The sequence below is a fragment of the Dasypus novemcinctus genome, chromosome X (genome assembly GCF_030445035.2).
Source record: "Dasypus novemcinctus isolate mDasNov1 chromosome X, mDasNov1.1.hap2, whole genome shotgun sequence".
NCBI classification, from domain to species: domain Eukaryota; kingdom Metazoa; phylum Chordata; class Mammalia; order Cingulata; family Dasypodidae; genus Dasypus; species Dasypus novemcinctus.
In genome coordinates this window covers 63125191-63149905 of record NC_080704.1, presented here as the reverse complement: position 1 = coordinate 63149905, position 24715 = coordinate 63125191, and the positions used below count along the sequence as shown (strand labels likewise).

Here is a 24715-nt window from a genome sequence, read left to right as displayed (position 1 = left end):
CTGCCAACATTGTGGAGAAACTTGCTTCCATTTTATTTTCATTCATCATCTAAAAACACTTTGGGGAAAAAAATAGTTCTGGATATCAGCCCTACATATAATTGTGAAGGTAGAATTAGAAAAGAATGTGAAAACAGATGAATTTCCAATAAAGGAAAAAGTAATGTCTTTTTTTTATAAAGAGATACTGGAATTTCTGTTTGTGAGTAAATATTATTATTATTATTTTTTAAAATTTTATTTATTTCTCTCCCTTTCCCCCCTGCTGTCTGCTCCCTGTGTCGATTCGCTGTGTGTTCTTCTGTGTCTGCTTGCGTTATCCGGCGGCACTGGGAAATGGCATCTCTTTTTTGTTGTGTCATCTTGCTGTGTCAGCTCTCCCTGTGTGCGGCACTGCTCCTGGGCGGGCTGTACTTTTTTCACACAGGGTGGCTCTCCTTGTGGGGCGCACTCCTTGTGCATGGGGCACCCCTCCATGGGAGTGTTTCTGTGTGGCACGGCACTCCTTGCACACGGCAGCACTGTGCGTGGGCCAGCTCGCCACATGGATCAGGAGGCCCTGGGGATCGAACCCTGGACCTTCCATATGGTAGACAGATGCTCTATCAGTTGAGCCATGTCTGCTTCCTTGAGTAAATATTATTCAGAGTATTCACTGTGGGAAACATTTCTTTCTCTTAAAATAATGTTGTTATGATCCTCTTGGCAATGTTTCCAGATTCTGTTTGAGCCCACAAGAAAATGATTCATTACATTATAGACACACCCCAAAGAGTATTATTCAGCTTGATTTCCTATTGGTTTCATGAGATTTAGTCCTAAAAGTAGAATACACACATGGGAAAGGAGTGACTATGTGAAGGTAGGGATAAAGCGTGCTTAATATATATGTTCTAGTCTCTTTGTTTAAAAACCAATCATATAATTTCATTAAGTATAAACCAAATATAAATATTTTTATAAAGTGACAAAAGTTGGGAGTTGTAGGAGACAGCCTTGGTCTGGGGGTAGCATCAATTTTCTCAGATCAATGAGATAGTTTTGAAGCAACTATTGGCTTGATAGATAAAAAAACAAATTGATACATGTGGTAGGCTGAATAATGGTCCCCAAAGATGTCAACATCCTCATTTCTGGAACCTGTGAGTATGTTATTTTCCATGACAAAAAGTAATTGCAGATGGAAGAAATTATATCATTGATATGGAGGCAGTGGTCCCCCATAGGTTCTGAGTGCAGGGAGAGGGAAAAATAGGTATAATATAGGGGCATTTTCAGGATTTAGGAATTGTCCTGAATGACATTATAGTGACAGATGCAGTAAATTCTGTAACTTGCCATAATCTACAGAATTGGGTGGGAGATAGTATAAATTACAATGTAAAGTTTAATCTGTGATTACTGGCTATACTCCAAAATGTATTCATCCTTTGCAATGAATGTACCTCGCTAATGAAGGGTGTAGTCAATGTGGGAAAATGGGGGAGATGTGGGGAGTGTGGCATATGGGAATCCCCTATATTTTTATATAACATTTATGTAATCTAAATATCTTAAAAAAATAATAAATGCATTACCTTCCCCCCAGCATGGGACATAACTCCTGGGGATGAGCCTCCCTGGCACCAAGGTATTACTACCAAGCACCAACTAGCAGTGCAACTGGAAAAAGACCTTGACCAAAAGGGGGAAAGGGTAAAGACAAATGAGTTTATATGTCTAAGAGACTTCACAGTGAGTTGGGAGGTCATTTCAGAGGTTACACTTAGGCATGTCTAAGCAGGAACTCATAGACTTCCAAAGTAAATATTACCTCAAATCATGGGGCTCCTGAGGGCTCTGGAGACGTCCAGACACTATAGGCAGGGCAGATAGCTCAGGAGTTTGGCACCCTGCCAGTGGGCCCTACTTTGGAATTTACACTCCCCAGTGTGATAGAGTCAGACTCAGTTGTATTTTCCCTACACATGGCTTTGCTGCCCCTCTATTTGATCCTATGGTTAGTACTAGAGTTGATAGTTGTATGTCCAAGAGAATTAAATCTTTGGACTGTCTATGTGCCAGTTGTGCCCTGAATTTCAACAGGCTTGCAATACCTACTCTTTCATTGGATTCACCCAGGACAACTAACAAGGAGAAGATGACTGACAATGACCATCTCAAGGAACAGAGAGAGTCTGCAACTGTAAGGAAGAGAGTCTCACCCATCTACTCCATGGGACATAGGCCACCTCTCAATTACAGGTGGAGTGAGCATCACCATCCCAGAATCCTCAGGATTGGGGAATGGATGATAGACTAGAGTAGACTTACAGTTGTTCTACTGTAGACTTGTTGTGATCCTAGCAATGGAAGAACTTTTATCATGGATGTGGAGGCAGCGGACACTGGAGGTTCTGAAGGGAGGGAGAGGGAAAAATATGTATAATTTTGGGGCATTTTGGGGACTTGGGAATTGTCCTGAAGGACATTTCAATAACAGACACAGGCCATTGTATGTCATGTAATAACTTACAAAAATGAGTGGGAGAGAGTGTAAACTATAATGTAAACTGTAATCATTGCCTAGTGTCAATGCTCCAAGATGTGTTCATCAATCGTGACAAAGGTACTACACTAATGATGGGTGTTGCTGTTGTGGAAAAATGTGGGAGGGCTAGGGAATGGAACATATGGGAATCCCCTATATTTTTTTGTGTAACATTTATGTAATCTTAAGTTTCTTTCAAAAAATAAAAATAAAAAATTATTTAAAAAAAAGTAATTGCAAATGTGATTATGTTAAAGATCTTGAAACATGGAGTTTATCCTAAAAAAAACATAATTACAGATGTGATTATTTTAAAGATCTTGAAACAGGGAGATTATCCTAGATTAATCTTGGTAGGTATTTATAAGGAGGCAGGATGGTCATAGTCAGGGAAGGAGATTTCACAATGGAAGCAGAGATCAGAGTAATGCGATTGCTGAAAGAGGGCCATGAGCCAAAAAATATAGGCAGCCTCTGGAAGCTAGAAGAGGTAAGGAAACGGATTCATCCTTAGCGCCGCCAGATGGAATGCAGCCTTGCCAACACCTTGATTTTAGCCTGGTGAGACCCATTTTGGTTTTCTGTGTTCCACAATTCTAAGATAATAAATTTGTATTGTTTTTTAAGCCACTGACTTGTAATTTGCTACACTGCAGCAATAGGAAATGGATACAGTATGCTACAGCTGTCATTCATTTGTTTATTCATTTGACAAATAAATATTCACTACCTATAATGTGCCAGAACTGTACTAAGTGCTAGGAGTATAATGGGGAGCAAAAGCAGGCACAGGTCAGTTTTCATAAGCTTGCAGTAGAGGAGCTATAGTCAGTAGGAAGAAGGCTTGAAAATAGGAGTCAGTAAAAAGATGAAAAGTCTGTTAATGTTAAATATTGGTTTGTTTGAGGGAAACAGTTGGGTTAGGAGCAGGGGCAACAGGGATACCACTTGTTTACTACATAGTTTTCTTTTTTTTAACTTTTATTTTGAGATAATTTTCCACTTACAGAAGAGTTGCAAAGACAGTACAGATTTCTGAGGGCCCTTCACTTAGCTTCCCCTAATATTATCTTAACCAGAGAACATTTATCAAAACTAAGAAATAAACATTGGTACAATGCTATTAAGTAAAGTATGGAACTTATTCCTATTTCAGCAGCTTTTCCAATGATACCCTTTTTTTCCCCCCAAGATTTATTTATTTACTCCTCCTCCCCCCCCCTCCCCCCGCCACTTGAGCTTGCTGTCTCCTCTCTGTGTCCACTCACTGCGTGTTCTTCTGTGTCTGCTTGTGTTCTCGTCTTTCTCTTTTAGGAGGCATGGGGAACTGATCCCGGGAACTTCCAACATGGGAGAGAGGCGCTCAAGATTTCTTGAGCCTCCTCAGCTCCCCAGATTGTTGTGCCTCTCATTGTCTTTCCTTTGTATCTCTTTGTTGTTGTGTCATCTTGTTGTATCAGCTCTCCCATGCCGCCCAGCTCTCTGTGTGGGCCAGCGTGCCTTCACAAGGAGGCCCTAGGAACCGAACACAGGACCTCCCATATGGTAGACAGGAACCAAATCTCTTGAGCTACATCCACTTCCCTGATACCCTTTTTCTATTCTAGGATCCCATGTAGGATCCTGTATTGCATTTAGTTGTTAGGTCTCCTTAACTTCCTCCAATTTATGATAGTTCCTCAATCTTCCTTTGTTTTTCATGACATTCTATTTTGTAGAAAGTCCCTCAGTTTGTGTTCACCTGATGTTTTCTCATGATTTGAGTTAGGCTATGTATTTTTGTTAATACTATCATAAAATTGATGCACTCTTCTCAGTGCATCATAGCAGGAGTATATGATGCTGACACATATTACTGGTGATGATAACCTTGATCACTTGGTTAAGGTGGTGTCTATAAAGTTTTCTCTACTGTAAAATTGCTTTGTGATTAATAAGTATCTTAGTTAGATATGTTGAGACTATGCACGTATTCTATTTTGCTCAAACTATTGCCCACTGATTTTGGCACTCATTTGTTGCCTTGCCTGTAATAATTATTACAGTGGTGTTCTAATGGTAGTTTCTATTTGTCACATACATTTTACATGATTTAAGAATTCCCTTCCTATTAATTATTTGAACAGATTATTCTTTTATGTTTTTAACCATTTTAGAACAAATGATTTCTTAAATGGACCCTGTTAAAAATAATATTCTTAACATTAACCTGCTGAAGCTCAAGGGATACCAGTTAGTGGTGTTTTTTTTTTTAAAGATTTATTTGTTTATTTCTCTTCCCTTCCCTCCCCCACCCCGGTTGTCTGTTCTCTGTGTCTGTTTGCTGCGTGTTCTTCTTTGTCCACTTCTGTTGTTGTCAGTGGCATGGGAATCTGTGTTTCTTTTTGTTGCATCATCTTGTTGTGTCAGTATTCTGTGTGTGCGGCGGCACCATTCCTGGGCAGGCTGCACTTTCTTTCGCGCTGGGCGGCTCTCCTTATGGGGCGCACTCCTTGTGCGTGGGGCTCCCCTATGCAGGGGACACCCCTGCATGGCACGGCACTCCTTGTGTGCATCAGCTCTGTGCATGGGCCAGCTGCACACAGGTCAAGGAGGCCTGGGGTTGAACTGCGGACCTCCCATGTGGTAGACGGATGCCCTAACCACTGGGCCAAGTCCGCTGCCCCCCAGTTAGTGGTGTTAATGAAGGACAATCCTTGTTGTGGGGGCCTCTGAGGAACAGTTTTATGATTGGGTTGCTGTGGTTCAAATTGCACAGAAGGGGGAAAATGACTTATGCTGACTCAAATTGAGGAATATAGCTGTTAGGCCAGATCCTCTAGTTGATCTGTAGGCTAGATACATGGGAAGCTAAATTATAATCAGAAGCTGGTTTGGTGAATACATGTGCTCCTGCCAAGGCAATAGACTAACCAAAGAACTTGATGCTCAGGTCCTGACAAGATGAGGACGTGCTCTTTGTTTGACAATACTGGAGATAAGTGAACTTGTTTTTCTATATGGTTGGTCTACTCTCTGTGTCCTTTTGCTGTGTGTTCTTCTGTGTCTGCTTGTCTTCTCTCTAGGTGGCACAAGGAACAGATCCTGGGACCTTCCAGAGTAGGAGAGAGGTGCTTAATCACTTGCGCTACCTCAGCTCCCTGACTTGCTGCATCTCTTACTGTCTCTTCTCTGTGTCTCTTTTTGTTGCTTCATCTTGCTGTGCCAACACATCTGCGTGGGCCAGCTCTCTGCTTGGGCCAGCTTGCCTTCACTAGGAGTCCCTGGGAATTGAACCCTGGACCTCCCACATCTGCTTCCCTAGAAGAGACTTAATGCAAGGGAAAATATAACAGTTTAATCCTTTTAGTTTTAGACCAGTAAGCAAAACCTAGGCATTGGAGGAGGAGGATTACAGTGGCTGGGGAATGGGCAGTTCAGAGGTGACTAAGTCTTCTACATGTCTCATCTATGGGGTATGATAGAGAGAGGGGAAATCTTATTATTTAAAATGTTTTATGTATCTACCCATATCCATCTACCCACCTATATATCCATCTATTTGTTTTTGGTGGGTAGGGAATAGAGGCAGTAGGGAGAACGAATTGATAATTTGCTTTCTTGTAACAGAGAAACAGGTTTGATTTTGAGTGTCAGAAGAGGGAAGCTAACCACTAGTTAAAAGAAAAAACAACAGGTTAATAAGAAGAAAGAAAACAAAGTAAAAAATAAAAAGCAGGGAAGCGGACTTGGCCCAGTGGTTAGGGCGTCCGTCTACCACATGGGAGGTCCGTAGTTCAAACCCCGGGCCTCCTTGACCCGTGTGAAGCTGACCCACGTGCAGTGCTGATGCGCGCAAGGAGTGCTGTGCCACGCAGGGGTGTCCCCCGCATAGGGGAGCCCCACACGCAAGGAGAGCGCCCTGTAAGGACAGCCCCCAGCGTGAAAGAAAGTGCAGCCTGCCCAGGAATGATGCTGCACACATGGAGAGCTGACACAACAAGATGACGCAACAAAAAAAGAAAACACAGATTCCCGTGCTGCAGACAACAACAGAAGCGGACAAAGAAGAACATGCAGCAAATAGACACAGAGAACAGACAACTGGGGCGCGGGGAGGGGAGGGGAGAGAAATAAATAAATCTTTTAAAAAAAGCATAAAATAAGGCAGAAAGATTAAAATTAATATATTTTTTGCTACACTAAATGTAGATTCATTGCCTTTGCCTATTAAAAAACTGAGACTATCAATCAGATGGGGTTAAAAGACAAAATCCACATGTGTTGTGTACTAAAAACATAATTAAAACCGTAATAAAGGTTTAAATAAAGGTACAGGCAAACAGGACTTTGGCCCAGTGGTTAGGGCGTCCGTCTACCATATGGGAGGTCCGCGGTTCAAACCCCGGGCCTCCTTGACCCGTGTGGAGCTGGCCATGCGCAGTGCTGATGCGCGCAAGGAGTGCCGTGCCACGCAAGCGTGTCCCCCGCGTGGGGGAGCCCCACGCGCAAGGAGTGCGCCCGTGAGGAGAGCCGCCCAGCGTGAAAAGAAAGAGCAGCCTGCCCAGGAATGGCGCCGCCCACACTTCCCGTGCCGCTGACGACAACAGAAGCGGACAAAGAAACAAGACGCAGCAAATAGACACCAAGAACAGACAACCAGGGGAGGGGGGGAAATTAAAATAAATAAATAAATCTTTAAAAAAAAAAAAAAAAAAAAAAAGGTACAGGCAAACAAAGAAAACAGTAGTGGCAATGATAATATCCATCAGAGAAGGAGGAAAGCAAGGTTAAAACATTAAACATATTATGAAATATACCGTACAGTTAAGATATATAAAAATCCTGTAGACACCAAAAACATTTTGGCTAATAATTTAAGCTGAGAACCTCTTAGAGTCAAGGAAAAATGGATACATATATACTCAGTGCATTTCTTTTAGAATAGAACAAATCTAGTAGACAAAAATTGGATAAATATAGAGGAATTGAATAATACAATTCTCAAGGTCTTATTTGATGGATATATAGAACTTTATATCCTTCAAATAGGGATTATACAGTTTTTGTATGTCTAAGACTCATTAAAAACATTGGTTTTATATCTGGCCCAAAGAAAACTCTTAAGTTAAAGAAAGGAAATTTTATATTCTGCATTACTCAGTAAAATTGGAAATAATGAAATAAGTAACTAAAAGATTCTTAATTACTTGGAAATAAAAAAACACACTCCTAGATAACTTTTCAACCAAAGAGTAAATGAAGACTCAAAAATTATCTGGAATGCAATGAGAAAGAACACATTTTGGAAAAACCAGTGAGCCACAGCAAAAGAAGAAAATTTATGCCTTTAATTTTCTTATTAATGAACAATAACTAAAAAGAAAAGAATTTAGTACTCACTTTAAGAAATTAGGAAAATAGCAACAAAAGAAAGCAAAAGAAAAAAGGAATTAATAAAGATAACTGAAAGTAATAAAATGTAAACAAAATAAGCATAAATTCTAATATTGGTGACTCTTTGAAAAGTGATTAATGAGTCTGATGAAGTCAAGAGAGCAATACCCAAGAAAAGTAACAAAAATGAAATAGTCAAGCTCTGAAAAATATTAAACGAATTATAAAAGAATATGATAAGCAAATTTGATGACAAATTTTCTCCATTTTAGAATTAAAAATTTCAAATATAGAAGAAAGCTGAAAGACTTTTCCTGAAATAATGCCCACCATCTAGACTCTACCATTAACATTGATAACAAATTTTAAATACTAGACAATGGATTACTCCTAAACAAAATATAAATCCAAAATGGACCCAATCCAAGATAGAAAAGTTGAATAGAACTATTATTAGAGGATGCATAGAAAGGTAATTTAAGATCCTTTTTTTCCCTTAATACTAGAACACGGAGACGTATCCAAGAATATATTTATAATAGTTATTTATAATAGAGAAAAATTTGAGGCAATCTACATGCCCATCAATAGGTGAATGGATAAATTTTTTTTCATCTTTTTTCTCTCCCCCTTCCCCCCCCCCCCATTGTCTGCTGCTTCTCTGTGTCCATTCGCTGTGTGTTCTTCTCTGTCTGCTTGCATTTTTTTTTTTTGTCAGCGGCAACGGGAATCTCTGTCTCTTTTTGTTGTGTCATCTTGCTGTGTTAGCTCTCCATATGTGCAGTACCACTCCTGGGCAGGCTGTGCTTTTTTTCGCACAGGGCGGCTCTCCTTGACGGTTGTACTCCTTGCTCGTGGGGCTCCCCTACGCAGGGAACACCCCTATGTGGCATGGCACTCCTTGCACACATCAGCACTGGGCATGGGCCAGCTCACCACACAGGTCAGGAGGCCCTGGGTTTGAACCCTGGACCTCCTATGTGGTAGGCAGATGCTCTATCAGTTAAGCCAAATCCACTTCCCTGAATGAATAAATTGTGGTAGAGTCATACACTTACTATATGGTAGTAAAAATAAATAAACTAAAACTGTGCATATCAATATAGATGAATAGAAAAATATAATGAGCAAAATAATTTGCAAAATGATAAATATAGATAATAACCTAGATGAAGTTTTAAATCTTATAAAACTGTATTGCCTATGGATACATAGATAAAATGAAAAATACTTAAAAATTTGCATAAATAAAAAACCAATTGACATAGTGGTCACTTCTGGGAAAGGAAGGAAGGAAATACTATCAAAGCCAGATACCTAGAGAGCTTCAATCATATCTGTAATATTTTGTTCTTTTAAAAGGTAGGGGCAAATATGGCAAAATACTAAAATTCAAAATTCACCAAATCTGGTTGCTAATATGTATATTAATAATTCTTTATGCCTATAATTTTCATAATTGTAAAAGGAAAAAAGCTTCAGAAACAGGTGGATTCAGAGCTGAGTTCTAGGTAACCTTTATTTGTTTATTTTATTTTTATTTCTCTTCCCTTTCCCCCCAAACTCCCCCCCCCCTCCCGTTGTCTGCTCTCTGTGTCCATTTGCTGCGTGCTTGTTCTTCTTTGTCCACTTCTGTTGTCAGCGGCATGGGAATCTGTTTTTCTTTTTTTTGTTGCGTCATCTTGTTGTGTAAGTTCTCCGTGTGTGCGGCGCCACTCCTGGGCAGACTGCACCCTCTTTCGAGCTGGGCAGCTCTCCTTACAGGGCGCACTCCTTGCGCATGGGGCTCCCCCACGCGGGGACACCCCTACATGGCACACCCCTACATGGTACTCCCTGTGCACATCAGTACTGCGCGTGGCCCAGTTCCACACAGGTCAAGGAGGCCCGGGGTTTAAACTGCGGACCTCCCATGTGGTAGACGGACGCCCTAACCACTGGGCCAAGTCCGTTTCCCTAGGTAACTTTTTTTTTTTTAAGATTTATTTATTTATTTATTTCCCCCCCTCCCTCGGTTGTCTCTTCTCTGTGTCTCTTTGCTTCGTCTTGTTTCTTTGTCCGCTTCTGTTGTCGTCAGCGGCACGGGGAAGTGTGGGCGGCGCCATTCCTGGGCAGGCTGCACTTTCTTTCACGCTGGGCGGCTCTCCTTAGGGGGTGCACTCCTTGCGCGTGGGGCTCCCCTACGCAGGGGACACCCCTGAGTGGCACGGCACTCCTTGCGCGCATCAGCACTGCTTATGGGCCAGCTCCACACGGGTCAAGAAGGCCCGGGGTTTGAACTGCGGACCTCCCATGTGGTAGACGGATGCCCTAACAACTGGGCCAAGTCCGTTTCCCTCTAGGTAACCTTTAAATGACAAATGATTCCAACGTTAAAGCTATTTTGCCCTGATTAATTTGATGAACTCAGTATAATCTTAATACCAAATTCTTATATACTACAAAAAGGGAGACTATAGATTAATCTCACATAAAAATATAGATGTTAAATTCTTTAGTAAAATATTAGCAAATAGCATTTTCCAGTGGATCAAAATAATACGCTGTGACTAGGTAGAAGGTATTTTAAGATTTTTTTCTTTATTAGAGAGGTTGGGGTTTACAGGACAATCATGCATAAAATATAGGATTCCAATACACCACGCCACTACCATCACTTTGCGTTGGTGTAGAACATTTGTTACAACTGATGATAGTACATTTTTATAATTGTACTATTAATTAAAGTCCGTGGTTTAACCTATGGTTTACCACTGTTTATGTAGTGTATTTCCATGGATTTAAAAAAAAATTATATTCTGTTACCATAAATACAATCTAACATTTCCCTTTTAATCACATGCATATATATATATATATATTTTTTTTAAAGATTTATTTATTTATTTATTCCCCACCTCCACCCCCTTTCCCCTGTTGTCTGCTCTCTGTGTCCATTCACTGTGCATTTGTCTGTGTCTACTTGTCTTTTCTTTAGGCAGCACCAGGAACTGATCCTGGGAACTTCTGGAGTGGGAGAGAAGTGCTGCTCAATCTCTTCCACTGTCTCAGCTCCCTGGTCTGCTGCATGTCTTACTATCTTTCCTCTGTGTCTCTTTTTATTGTGTCATCTTGCTGTGCCAGCTCTCCGCTTGGGCCAGCTTGCCACATGGGCCAGCACTCCTGTGCGGGCCAGCTTCCTGCACAGGCTGGCTTGCCTTCATCAGGAGGCCCCAGGAATTGAACCCTGGACCTCCTTCATATGGTAGCCGGGAGCCCAATCTCTTGAGCTACATCCGCTTCCCCAGATATATGTTTAAGTGCTGTTAATCACATTCACAATGTGCTACCGTCACCACCACCCATTACCAAAACATTTCCATCATTCCAAATACGAACACTGTACACTTTAAACCTAAACTTCCCACTCCCTATCCTCACGTGTCCCCTGTGAGATCATATAATATTTGTCCTTTTTGTGTCTGGCTTATTTCAGTCAACATGACGTCTTCAAGGTTCATCCATGTTGTCGCATGTATTTTGACTTCATTGTTTTTTATGGTTGAATAATATTCCATTGTATGTATTTACCACATTGTGTTTATCCATTCATTTGTTAATGGACATTTGGGTTGTCTCCATCTTTTGGCAATTGTGAATAATGCTGCGATGAACATTGGTGTGCAAATGTCTGTTCGAGTTTTGGGTATACACCTGGTAGTGGGAATGTTGGGTCATGTGGTAATTCTATACTTAGCTTCATGAGGAACCACCAAACTGTCTTCCACAATAGCTGGCTATACCATTCTATATTCCCACCAGCAGGTAATAAGTGTTCCTATTTCTCTACATCCCCTCTAACACTTGTAGTTTTCTGTTTTTTAAATAGTGGCCAGTCTAGTAGGCGTGAAATTATATCTTATTGATTTGTATTTCCCTAATAGCTAGTGATGTTGAGCATCTTTTCATGTGCTTTTTGGCCATTTGTATTTCCTCTTTGGAAAAATATCTATTCAAGTGTTTTGTCTATTTCTTAGATTGTCTTTTTATTGTTGAGTTGTAGGATTTCTTTATATATTCTGGATATTAAACCCTTATTGGATATGTGGTTTCCAAATATTTTCTGCCATTGAGTAGGCTGCCTTTTCACCTTCTGGACAAAGTCCTCTGAAGTGCAAAATTATTCAATTTTGAGGAGGTCTCATTTAATATTTTATCTTTTTTTTTTTGCCTCTGCTTTGGGTATAAAGTCTAAGAACACACTGCCTACCACAAGATCTTGAAAATGCTTCCCTATATTTTCATCAAAACTGAAAAATTTCTGTCACTCATTTCTCTCCTGTCCTCCCCTTATACAAGTCACAGATTATATTTTTTATTCTTCCTTGATTACTAATTATGTTTTAGTAAAGTAATCTGGAATTTTAATTCCATATTGTTCTTTTTATATTATATATATTCTATTTATTGATTATGTTTAGAAAGTCCATTGAAGTTTACCAGCTACATTAGCAACAATTATTTAGGGTTAACTGTAAGTTCTTTCTGAAATTTGTTTCTGATATTCTATGCCACACTTTTCTTTTCTAACTGCTTTATTCTGCCAAATTTTTATTGAAGTTCTTCAAGTAATATTTTCAGGAAGGGTATATAGGTGGTACACTTTGTTTGTCCTTGTCTGGAAATATGAGTATTTTTCCTTTATAAAATTTGATTGATGGCTTCTCTGGGTTTAGAATTTTGTGGTTTCATTCCTCCCTCAGAATTCTGTAAACTATGCTCCTTTAACTTCTAGGATTTAAATGTAGCAGATTAGAAGTCTAATATCTGTTTGAAGGTCTTTCATGGTTAGTAACTTGATATTTCTGTCTGGAAACCTAGAGTACTTTTATTTTTGGCAATTCAGAAATTTAACCCAGGGTAAATGTCTCAGGATCTTATTTTTTACTATTCTTGCCCTGACATTATAGTCCTTTGGGTGTGGAAACACATAACTTTCCCAGGGAAACTTTCTTCTGTTACCTATTTGAGATACTATTTTTCAAGGTATAAAATGTAACAACTGCTGCACTGCTGTGCAAGATGAGCCAAAGTAGCTATCTAACTAAGAAAGAATATCAGTGATTACATATGCTCTGAGGAAAATAATTGACAGGAAAAAAATTCAGTAAAAATAAGTAACTCATTTGAGTGGTTTTAGAAATGTGTACGAGAATTTCTATGTCTATATTTGGAACTTGTTTCTCCATTTTAGGATCGGAAGTTAACCAGATCTGAGCAGCAAAGGTTCAAGGAAGAAGCAGAGATGTTAAAGGGTCTCCAGCATCCCAATATAGTTCGATTTTATGATTCCTGGGAGTCTGTATTAAAAGGAAAGAAATGTATTGTGTTAGTGACTGAACTAATGACCTCAGGAACTTTAAAGACGTAAGTTGATTGTGATAGTGCCAATGGAGTTTTTATTTGGAAATGATTTTTAGTAGTCATAAAAGTTGTTTGTGAAATAACACTACTTGATTAAAGGATTTGTAGAATCTGAATCTGCTGGCTATGTTTCAGGGTAGGATAAAAAATGGGATGTTAATGAAGTTCATTAGAAAATACAGTGTTGAGAAATTAGTATTTGTGGGATATCCTAGAATTGATTATACAGATAAGGTAATGTCATTTTGTAAAAGATAATGAAAAGTTGGGGGACTTGGCTAAGATGCTATGTAATTATAGCATTTTGTTTTTAAGTATAATTTTGAAATTTGGTGGTATAAACATTAAATGTGGAGAATACTTTTTCTATTTCCTAGCATGTTTGTACTAAAATTTTCATAGTTAAACTTTCTGATGACTATATATAAGCATTTATTAGGAAGGAGAGAAGGATTTTCATTTTAAAATTGGATGCCATTCATAAAGGATCACTCTGATTAGAATTATTTTTGATTTGAATTAAAAATGCTAAACTTGGTAGGATGTCTTATCTAAGAACTAGGTTTCTCTAAGAACTAGGTCTTAGACAAGACCTCATTTTTCAATTAAAAATTATTGGTATAGCAAATTTTTTCATAACAGACAATAAAAAATAACTCTGTGATGGCAATTGAACTTCATGAAATATCAACTAGCTTACATAATTTACCTTAATAGTGCTCATACCATAAGCTTGGTGTATCTTTGTTTACATGTGGTCTTTGTTTCTTTGTATAGGTACTTAAAACGATTTAAAGTCATGAAACCAAAGGTCTTAAGGAGCTGGTGCAGGCAGATATTAAAGGGATTGCAGTTCTTGCATACTAGAACTCCTCCTATTATTCACCGGGATCTGAAGTGTGACAATATTTTCATCACGGGACCCACTGGATCTGTGAAGATTGGTGATCTAGGACTAGCCACCTTAATGCGCACATCATTTGCTAAGAGTGTCATTGGTGATTAATATTTTATGGTTTATTGGTTCAGTGAAGAGTAATTTGTCAACTCTATAGGTGTAGAACAGGGAACAGCAAACTACAGCCTTTGGACCAAATCTGTCACCTGTTTTTATAAATAAAGTTTTTTTGGAACATAACTAAACCCATTCATTTACATATTGATTATGGCTGCTTTTGCATTACAATGGCAAAATTGAGTAGTTGTGACAGAGACTATATGGCCTGTAAAGATTAAAATATTTTCTATCTGGCCCTTAAAGAAAAAGTTTGCTGTCCCTTGGCCTAGAATGTGAGTTTGCTTTGAAATATCTGTAATATTTTGACTTATTTAAGAGATATCCCAAGTATTTCTTTTGTGGGATATATTTAAGATTACTGAAAGGTTTTGAGGATTTAAGGAAGAGGATTTGCTAATTCACTTTACAAAAATTTGGATAACTAAAAAGGATTATAGTAAAAACAAGTTTTAGTAACATCTAATCTCGAGCATTGTAAATTGCAATTTATCAATGGGAAAAGTTAAGGAAATACTTTCAGTGCCTTACATAGATATAGTAAATATTAAATAAACTCAATAAATTTGCTTTTAGGAAGCAGAAATTAACTCAGGTAATCCGTATGGTAAAGGGAATGTGATCTTGTTGAGTTTATTTTTCTTTTTAATAAAAATGTGGTTGTGGCACTATTTTGTAGGAACTCCGGAGTTTATGGCCCCAGAGATGTATGAAGAGCACTATGATGAATCTGTGGATGTCTATGCTTTTGGAATGTGTATGCTGGAAATGGCTACGTCAGAGTACCCTTATTCTGAGTGCCAGAATGCAGCTCAAATATATCGTAAAGTAACTAGTGTAGGTATAACTTTATTCTTTTTACTGCACAAATTGCCATATTACCTGTTGAATTTGGTAAAGTCAACTTAGTCGAACATAATATTGGTGTAGTTCTGTATAACAATGCTAAATTTAACATAATTGCAATGAAACAAGCTTTAGATTTATGCTATATTACCTTTACTCCATTGGGGTCATATATAATGCTCTGTTTTAGTGTCTTTGGGAAAATGTACAAATTTATCATCTATATTCAGTTGTTTGTAAGGAATTTTTAGATATTCATTAGCTGGTTCTTATTTTCAAAGGTGAGTAATAGAGATTGGACTAAAGGTTTTGAAGGTTTCTTCTAGTTTTGAAAGCCTTATTTAGAAAGGATATCCAAAATATAGTTCAACAGGTACAACATCTAGTGCCTGCTATGGGTTATTTTTTGTGTTAGAAATTGCAAAGAATTCTAAATTAACTAAGAAGTCTTTGCTATAATCAGAGAGCTTACATTTTAGTAGGGGGATAAGATAAATTCACAAATAATTATAAAATAAGAGGATGAGAGTATAATAAGGGACATTAGGGAGGTAGAAGCAGAGTGTTATATTTGTTCAGAAGAGGCCTACTTCATATCCATTTGGGTGGCTCAATATAGATTGTGAAAGAGATTGTTAGATTGTTTCAGTAAATGATACTAATATCTACTGTTTTTGAATGCCTATTATATGCTACATGCTTTACTTTTTATATCCCTACAAGATAGGCATTATATTCAGTTTACATATCATAAGACTAAGAATCAGAGGTTGTAACTTGCCCAAGTTTACATAGCTACTGATAATACTGGATTTCGTCTAATTCTGTGTGACTGCAGAAATTTACGTAGGAAAACAAGAAATTTGGCCAAAATCCAGAATGTTGGACATTCTGTGGGTCAAATGGCCTAATTTCTCCAATAAAACAATTTCATGATAGAAACAGGCGAGGGGTGTCTGTTGTAGAATAAAAGAGATTTAAGAGTAGTGGTGAGCTGGTAAAGAGAGTAAATGACTCTAAAAAAAGAAAAAGTTCTGATTTCTAATGTTTGCTGATTTCTGTGGTAAAGTACTCTATCATGGCTGATATAAAGTTAACAGTGTAACTTCACTGAATGCAGAGTTGAGAAGAGTTTCACAGTGGCACTCATTATATAGTATTTCTACAGTACAGGTACAATGAATATAAATAACCTTGAGAGCATAGGGCATGATGAGTTTTCAGTACTTATTATCTTTGCTTTTCATATAATGCAGGGGTTCCTAAGAAGGGGTCTGTGAACTTTAATTGAAATAAAAAATCATTTTTGTGGGGACATGTTGGTGTGGGTGTGATATATTTATTAAATATATACATAGTATAGTGTGGACTTAGTAAGAGGTCTGTGGTTTTCATCTGGCTGGCAAAGGGGTCCATGGAACAAAAACAGGTTAAGAACCCCTGATATAATGTATTTTAATTCTAAGTTTGTGTAGTCTGGGTTTTATATGATATTAAGGAATTATTGGTAATTATTTTGGATAGGATAATGACATGATTTTTTAAAAAATTACTTATGTGTTAGAGAGGCAAACTGGAGAATTTGTAGGTGAAATGACATGATGTCTAAGATTTGCTTTAAAATATTCCAGGATAAAAAAAGTTTGGGGTAGATAGCTGAAACAAGGTTGACAAAATGTTGGCTATTATTGAAACTGGGGCTTTATTATACAAGTTTCTGTACTTTTGAGTATGTTTCAAAATTTCTGTAGCAAGGAACTGAGAAAAATAGAGAAGACTGGAATGTCTTTTTCATTTCACTCTATATTTTGGAGGGCCATAAATAGAAAAGGGGTTTTTACTTGATTTTGTATGTTGCTACTCCCCAGTAACTTTCACCTAGGAGCAGAGAAAGACTGTAATTACCTTAGGGAATGAGTAAGAGGTCAGTGGAAAGGTCAGAGGGGCTTTTTTTATAATAAGTAGAATCACATAATTCCATTTTTTGAATGATGACTTTATATTCTTTATTATATATATTAATATAGACTTTATATTCTATATTAAAGTCACAAAAATGCCATATTGCAATTCAGATTTCCATGAATTCAAGAAGTTCAAGAAACTTCTTGAATTTGGAGTACAAATTAATTCCTAATCTCATGAGATTTATTTGCTATATGAAATAGAGGTTTTTTGTTTTTTTTAAAGATTTATTTATTTACTTTATTTATTCCTCCCCCCCCCCCCAGCGGGTTCTCTCATCTCTCTACTCATTGTTTGCTCCTCTTCTCCAGGAGGCACTGGGAACTGAACCCGGAACCTCCCACATGAGAGGCGAGTGCCCAATGACCTGAGCCACATCCATTCCTGTGGGCTGTGGCATCTGCTGGCTTGTGGCATCTGTTCGTTGCGGCAGAGGTGGTGTCCAGCTCTTTGAGGCGAGGGCGGACATCCAGCTCATTGTGACAGGGGAGCGGTGTCTAGCTCATTGCAGCAGGGGTGGCATCTGCTCATCTTTTAAAAGGCACCGGGGCTGAACCGGGGACCTCCTATGTGGTAGGCAGGTACCCAACTGGTTGAGCTGCATCTGCTTCCTGAAATAGATGTTTCTGATTCTGGATTTTTTTTTTAAGATTTATTTATTTATTTATTTCTCTCCCCTTACCCCGCCCCCCCCCCCCGGTTGTCTGTTCTATGTGTCTATTTGCTGCGTCTTTTTGTCCGCTTCTGTTGTTGTCAGCGGCATGGGAATCTGTGTTTCTTTTTGTTGCGTCATCTTGTTGTGTCAGCTCTCCGTGTGTGCTGCACCATTCCTGGGCAGGCTGCACTTTCTTTCATGCTGGGCGGCTCTCCTTAACGGGGTGCACTCCTTGCGTGTGGGGCTCCCCTACGTGGGGGACACCCCTGCGTGGCAGGGCACTCCTTGCGCATATTAGCACTGTGTATGGGCCAGCTCTACACAGGTCAAGGAGGCCCGGGGTTTGAACTGCGGACCTCCCATGTGGTAGATGGACGCCCTAACCACTGGGCCAAGTCCGCCGCCCTGATTCTGGATTTTGTGAGGTAGTGTGACAGACTTAGAAGTAGATTCCAGATGTCTCATTCCATGACAGTTATTCTTTCTATTAGATCTTTCTGCTTCTAGCTTAATTAGGAATTTTTTTATTAAATGACTGCAATGTTCTTACTTGCATTACTTTTTAAAAATCTAAAACTCATAAATAAAAGGTAATAAAATATAAGATAATCTAATTGAGATATCTAATAGTTATCACAGGACTGTTTTAAGTTGTCTGGACCTCGTTTATTTGTTATTGAATTCCTAAAGCCTGATAGTTAGATTGAGATTCTCTCAATATTTTAGTATTGCTTAAGGATGAAAATAATAAATACATGCACATATACATATATAAATATATATTGATTGTTACTAATTCTGGCCATTTTAGAAGACTGAAATATATTGCTTTGGAAGTTTGAGATAGAGAAGCCTTTATGTGGAATTCTAAAAGTGTATTTTTTAATGACATTAATTTTTCTTCCTGATTCCAAAAAATATGTGTTTATATTTTTCTAATTGAGTTTATACTCTATATGCATTTTGAGATCCTACTTTTCCCTACTTAGCATTACTAAATCTCCATGCCATTAAATACTTTGAGAATGTTTCTGCATAATATTATCCTATATACATATATAATGTAATTTATGTAACTTAACTTCTGTTGTTGGAGATTTAGGTTGTTTGCAAAGTTTTCATTATTAGTTATAGAGCTATGACAAAATTCTTGTCAAAAAAGTTGTTAGACTTGTATGAATCTATTTCTCTCATTTAAAACTTGAATATGATTTAATGGCAAAAATAATATTTAATAAATGTCATATTGACTTGGGCTTTCAATTGCTTAATTTGTTAACTAGAAACCATTTTTCCTCTCCCAGGGGATAAAACCAGCCAGTTTCAATAAAGTCACAGATCCTGAAGTGAAAGAAATCATTGAAGGATGTATTCGTCAAAACAAATCTGAAAGGTGAGTCCAAATGTGGTGAAATGATATAGCTGATGGATATATTGTTTTCTCTTATCACTGGCTCATTTTCTGACCTTTGAATCATGCTGGTTATGACTTTTGGATGGATGCCAAATCATATTGCCTAGAGTGAAGTATATCAATGCATGCTATTTGCCATTTTAACCATCAACCCACTACCTGTATTTTATGTGACCATAATGGTAAGGTTGATATGGATATTCTTGTTCAAGAAATAGTATGCTGGATTTATTTGTATCACAGTTATTATTTTTCTTATGGACATTTCCTTTTAGTTTTAGCTTGTTTCCCTCTAACTTGAGCTTTGGACAGTGGCTAACTTATATTGGTGGGTTAGTCTTTTTATTTTTACCTCTTTATTAATTATGATTAATAAAAGGTGATATGTCCTTTATAGAAATTACTTTGATCAACATTTCATTGACCTCCATATTCTTATTAGACTTTTAATCTAGGTTTAGTGTTACGTATCTGAGACTATACAAAACCATTAAGGTAAGGTTTGTTTAATTATAGCTTTATTACAGAGTATTCTTAGTGTTTGTACCAACAAGCTGTATCTAGGCATGTTTTAAAAGTGAGTGTAGAAGTACTATATTGAAGTAGTGGTTTGGGTGTGGATTCTTTTTTTTTTTTTAATTTTTTAATTTATTTCTCTCCTCTACACCCCCCAGTTGTCTGTTCTCTGTGTCCATTTGCTGCATGTTCTTGTTTTTTGTCTGCTTCTGTTGTTGTCAGCAGCATGGGAATCTGTGTTTCTTTTTGTTGCATCATCTTGTTGTGTCAGCTCTCCGTGTGTGTGGCGCCATTCCTGGGCAGGCTGCACTTTCTTTCGCACTGGGCGGCTCTGCTTATAGGGCACACTCCTTGTGCGTGGGGCTCCCCTGCATGGCATGGCACTCCTTGAGCGCATCAGCACTGCGCATGGGCCAGCTCCACACGGGTCAAGGAGGCCCAGGGTTTGAACTGCGGACCTCCTATGTGGTAGACGGGCGCCCTAACCACTGGGCCATGTCCACTGCCTGTGGATTCTTGTTTTAGTTTGTATTTTAATTATGACCTGTTACCAAATAATATTGGAATATTCTAAAAGATTCATGACATATTAGCATATTAGAAAGAGCACAGGCTTCAAAGTTAGACCAGGGTTCAAATCTGGGCTCACACTTAGCCAGCGTGTCCTTGAGCAAGTTGCTTAACAGTTCCTCAAAGCAATTATTTTGATGAGTAAAAAGATAGTGAATGTATATGAAGTACCTAAAAAGTACTTTTCTAAATAGTGAGTATTGAATAAATGGTAACTTCTGCTGCTGTTGTTATAATAGATAAAATTTTCGCTGAGACTCAAATGGCTTAACTTTGTTGTGCTTTCTGAAACACAGCTCACCTTTGCCTTAAAGCTATTTAATCTGAGCAAGCTTATTCTCTTATAATACCATCTTAGTTAAGCAATTGTCCCTTTTTTTTGTACAATTAAAAAAAAATTTATTATCTTTTTCTTTTAAGATACATAGATCACACAAATGTTACATTAAAAAATATAAGAGAAAAAGAATATTAAAATTGTACCATTAAAAAAAAAAAAATATAAGAGGTTCCCATATACCCCACTCCCCACACCCCCACTCCTCCCACATCGTCAACTTCTTTATTAGTGTGGTACCTTCATTGCATTTGATGAGTAGTACATTTTGCAGCATTGCTACACAGCATGGATTATAGTTTATGTTGTAGTTTACACTCTCTCCCAGTCCTTTCAGTGGGTTATGGCAGGATATATAATGTCCTGCATCTGTCCCTGAAATATCATTTTTTTGGTCTTTATTTTTTTAATGTTACATTAAAAAAATATGAGGTCCCCATATACCTCCCACCCCCCTCCCTGAAATATCATTGAGGACAACTCCAACTCCTCAAAATGCCCCATTATAACACCTCTTTTTCCTTCTCTCTGACTTCAGCAACTCCTGTGGCCACTGTCTCCATATCCTCTTTTTTTTTTTAAAGATTTATTACTATTTTTTAAAATTTATTTCTCTCCCTTTCCCCACCCTCCCCACCTCAGTTTTCTGCTGTGTCTATTCGCTATGTGTTCTTCTGTGTTCGCTGTATTCTTGTCAGCAGCACCCAGAATCTGTGTCGTGTTTTGTTGCGTCACCTTGCTACGTCAGCTCTCCGTGTGTGCGGCGCCATTCCTGGTCAGGTTGCACTTTTTTTCGCACTGGGTGGCTCTCCTTACAGGGCGCATTCTTTGTGCATGGGGTTCCCTACGCAGGGGACACCCCTGCGTGGCACGGCACTCCTTGTGTGCATTAGCACTGCGCGTGGGCCAGCTCATCACATGGGTCAACTCTGTTTCCCTCCATATCCTCTTGACCATTAAAAATGTAGAGGGCTTAAAATCCTCAACCTACAGTATATATTGTTAATATTTTTAATTTGTTTTAAATAGTACAGGAGATGTACTTTGCGTAGACATGAAATACATCAGTTTTAGCTTTCCTCAACCTGTAACATGGATAGATTAGGTTGTTATACATTTTGGTTTTAAAAGTTGGTCAAAGAAAGGGAAATTAATTGCCCCAGCTTGTAAAGGATCTATCGACACCTTTTCTTTGTTTCTCTTTAGAGATGGTTAACTCCAATATCAGGCTAGGCTGTGTATACTTTAGTCTAAAAACAGACTTAAGTTCTTTAAGAAAACCACTGGACTTAGCCAAAACTATATTAGCTTCACTAGTGGCATTCTCTAAAGAGAGTATACTGACTAGATTATTGTTAATGACATCAATGACTTCTATTTATTACATTCATTAAATAGTTTGAATTTCTAATTTGCATTTTACATATCTGGTAGAGTTTTTACTGTCCTTTGCCAAGAATCTATTGTTTGACTCTTTTTTTTTCTCAATTGCAAATATTTTTTATCTTTATTTATTTTTTTAATGTTACATTAAAAAAAATATGGGGTCCCATATACCCCCTCCCCCGCTTACCCCACTCCTCCCCCAGTAACCTCCTCCATCATCATAAGACATTCATTGCACTTGGTGAATACATCTCTGAGCACTGCTGTACCTCATGGTCAGTGGTTCACACCATAGCCCACACTCTCCCACAGTCCACCCAATGGGCCATGGGAGGACATACAATGTCTGGTAACTGTCCCTGCAGCACCACCCAGGACAACTTCAACCCCCGAAGATGCCCCCACATCACATCACTTCCTCCCACTCCCTACCCCCAGCAGCCTATTGTTTGTCTCTTAGTAACTCAAGTAATCTAAGCCACTGGTTTAGGGAAGCTACTTATTCCACCTAACATGTGCTATAATACTGCTCTCGTTCTCTCTAGACATACTTTTATGTATGTTAAACTTTGGATCTATGTGTGTTACAGGTAATAATTCATCTTTAATTAAGGTCACTATGTGTGCATGCTATTAGGGATTTCTTTGCATACCCATTAATAAGTTAGATATAAGATTTGGTTTCTATAGTAAGGTAGATTAATGGTTTCGTTAATAGAAAACATTTTAAAAGGTTTTTACTTTCAGAGAACCTTCTCTAGTAACCAACTACAGAAATGATCCCTGAATGTATAGTCTTTGGTTTTTACTTTGATACAATTAATTTTTACTAATTAAAGAATTAGAATTTCACATCTTGCTTATGACTGGAAATTTGCTAATGAGATCTGTTTTGTTTGTTAGGTTGTCTATCAGGGATCTACTAAACCACGCATTTTTTGCTGAGGATACAGGACTCAGGGTGGAGTTAGCAGAGGAAGATGATTGTTCAAATTCATCCTTGGCTTTGAGACTCTGGGTTGAAGACCCTAAAAAATTGAAAGGGAAACACAAAGACAATGAAGCTATTGAATTCAGTTTTAATTTAGAAACAGATACATCTGAGGAAGTAGCATATGAAATGGTAAGTGAATCCTGCTTCCCCACTGCCACCTGCACCTCTGCCCTTTATAGTAACAGGTTGGTTGATTCCTGTCCCCTCCTCATTTTCTCCTTTCTTTCTTTAAATTACCATATTGTGCGATGTATCTCTATGGAAGAGTATATGAAATTTGTATGTTCTATAGTATAAAGAATAACAAAACCCTACTTTTGGTAAAAAATGTAACATTATGGGTATTATAGAAACTACTTGGGTGCCCCTCCCAGTTGCATTCGCTTCCCTCATCACCACAGGTAATATCTACCCTAACTTTTGCATTACTCATTTCTTTGCTTACCGTTTAGTTTACCTAAATAGGGTGTTGTTTTGTTTTGAAAACCTGAATGGTAGTCACACATCCAGCTAGAGCATAAACTAAACAGAGTCTCTCCATCATAGTCTGGTTCACCTTCTCTGAGTTTATAAGAACCAGTTCTGGGGAACTCATGGGGTAAGGTCAGGAGTGAGTTTACGGCTCACCAAAGTCAAAGCAGCAGCAAGTCTATTGGGTAGACCAGAGATTAATAGTCTGGTAAAAATATAGCTTGAGGGGGAGTGAGCTGCTCTGATTTTTCTGCTTCTAAGAGTCCCATGACCTGCCTCCACTCTCAGTAGTGGATCAAAGCAAATAACTTCTGTGGGTAAGCTGCGTGTGTACTTCTGTGGGTAAAATGCATGTCCATACCTGATCCAGGCTGTGGCAGTGCTTGGAGGGAGGTGAGTGCAGGAGTTTCAGCAGCATGTGGTCCAGATGAGCCATGTACAGATAACTAGACCAGGCTAACCTGGGCATTCTGTCCTCAGGTTAAAAAGAAGAATGCGACAATGACAGTGGGGATATTGGAATTGACAGCCCTTAACATGTCTGTCCTTCTACTCACAGTGCTCTAATCTGGACTGATTGCCTTGGACATCTGGTGCACAGCTATTATCTTGGTATCTCCCTTTACTATCTTCCTAGGCTTCCCTTTGCCTCAGTCCTATATTAGATTTCATGTTTGTTTTAGAGGCATACTCCCTCTGCTATCTTCTTTTAAAAAAAAATATTTTCCATTCTTTTTTAAAAAAAGATACTTAGATTATATAAATGTTACCTGCAAAGGTGGATTCTTTTTTACAAGCCCTCTTAGTTTATTTTTGAATATTTTAAACTCACCTTTATATTCGAAGGGCAATTTTACTGGATAAAGAATTCTCAGCTGGCAGTTTTTCTCTTTCAGTATCCTAATTGTATCATACCACTGTGTTCTTGCCTCCATGGTTTCTGATGAGAAATCTGTGCCAAGTTTTAGTGGGCATCCCTTATATGTGATCGTTTGCTTCTCCCTTGCCACTCTGAGAATTTTCTCTTTATGTTTGACATTTGACCTTCTGAGTAGTATGTGTCTTGGAGTAGGTCTATTCCCATTTATTCTGATTGGGATATGGTGTGCTTCTTGGACATGTAAATTCATTTCTTTCGTGAGAGTTGGGAAATTTTCAGCTATTATTTCATCAGATACTCTTTTTACCCAATTTCCCTTCTCTTCTCCTGGAACTCCCATGACACATGTGTTGTGTT

The 24715-nt window shown here is 38.3% G+C and overlaps 1 protein-coding gene across 9 annotated transcripts in view; it reads left to right on the top strand.

The window, feature by feature from the left end:
• WNK3 (WNK lysine deficient protein kinase 3) overlaps positions 1–24715 on the top strand; it is a 230693-nt gene that overhangs the window by 31387 nt on the left and 174591 nt on the right. For all 9 annotated transcript variants that reach the window (XM_058291562.1, XM_058291565.1, XM_058291564.2 and 6 more), the window contains exons 3-7: positions 13140–13312; positions 14087–14307; positions 15004–15161; positions 19095–19183; positions 22917–23136. In XM_058291562.1, the coding sequence (XP_058147545.1) occupies positions 13140–13312; positions 14087–14307; positions 15004–15161; positions 19095–19183; positions 22917–23136 (861 nt within the window). The remainder of the gene's footprint in view (positions 1–13139; positions 13313–14086; positions 14308–15003; positions 15162–19094; positions 19184–22916; positions 23137–24715) is intronic.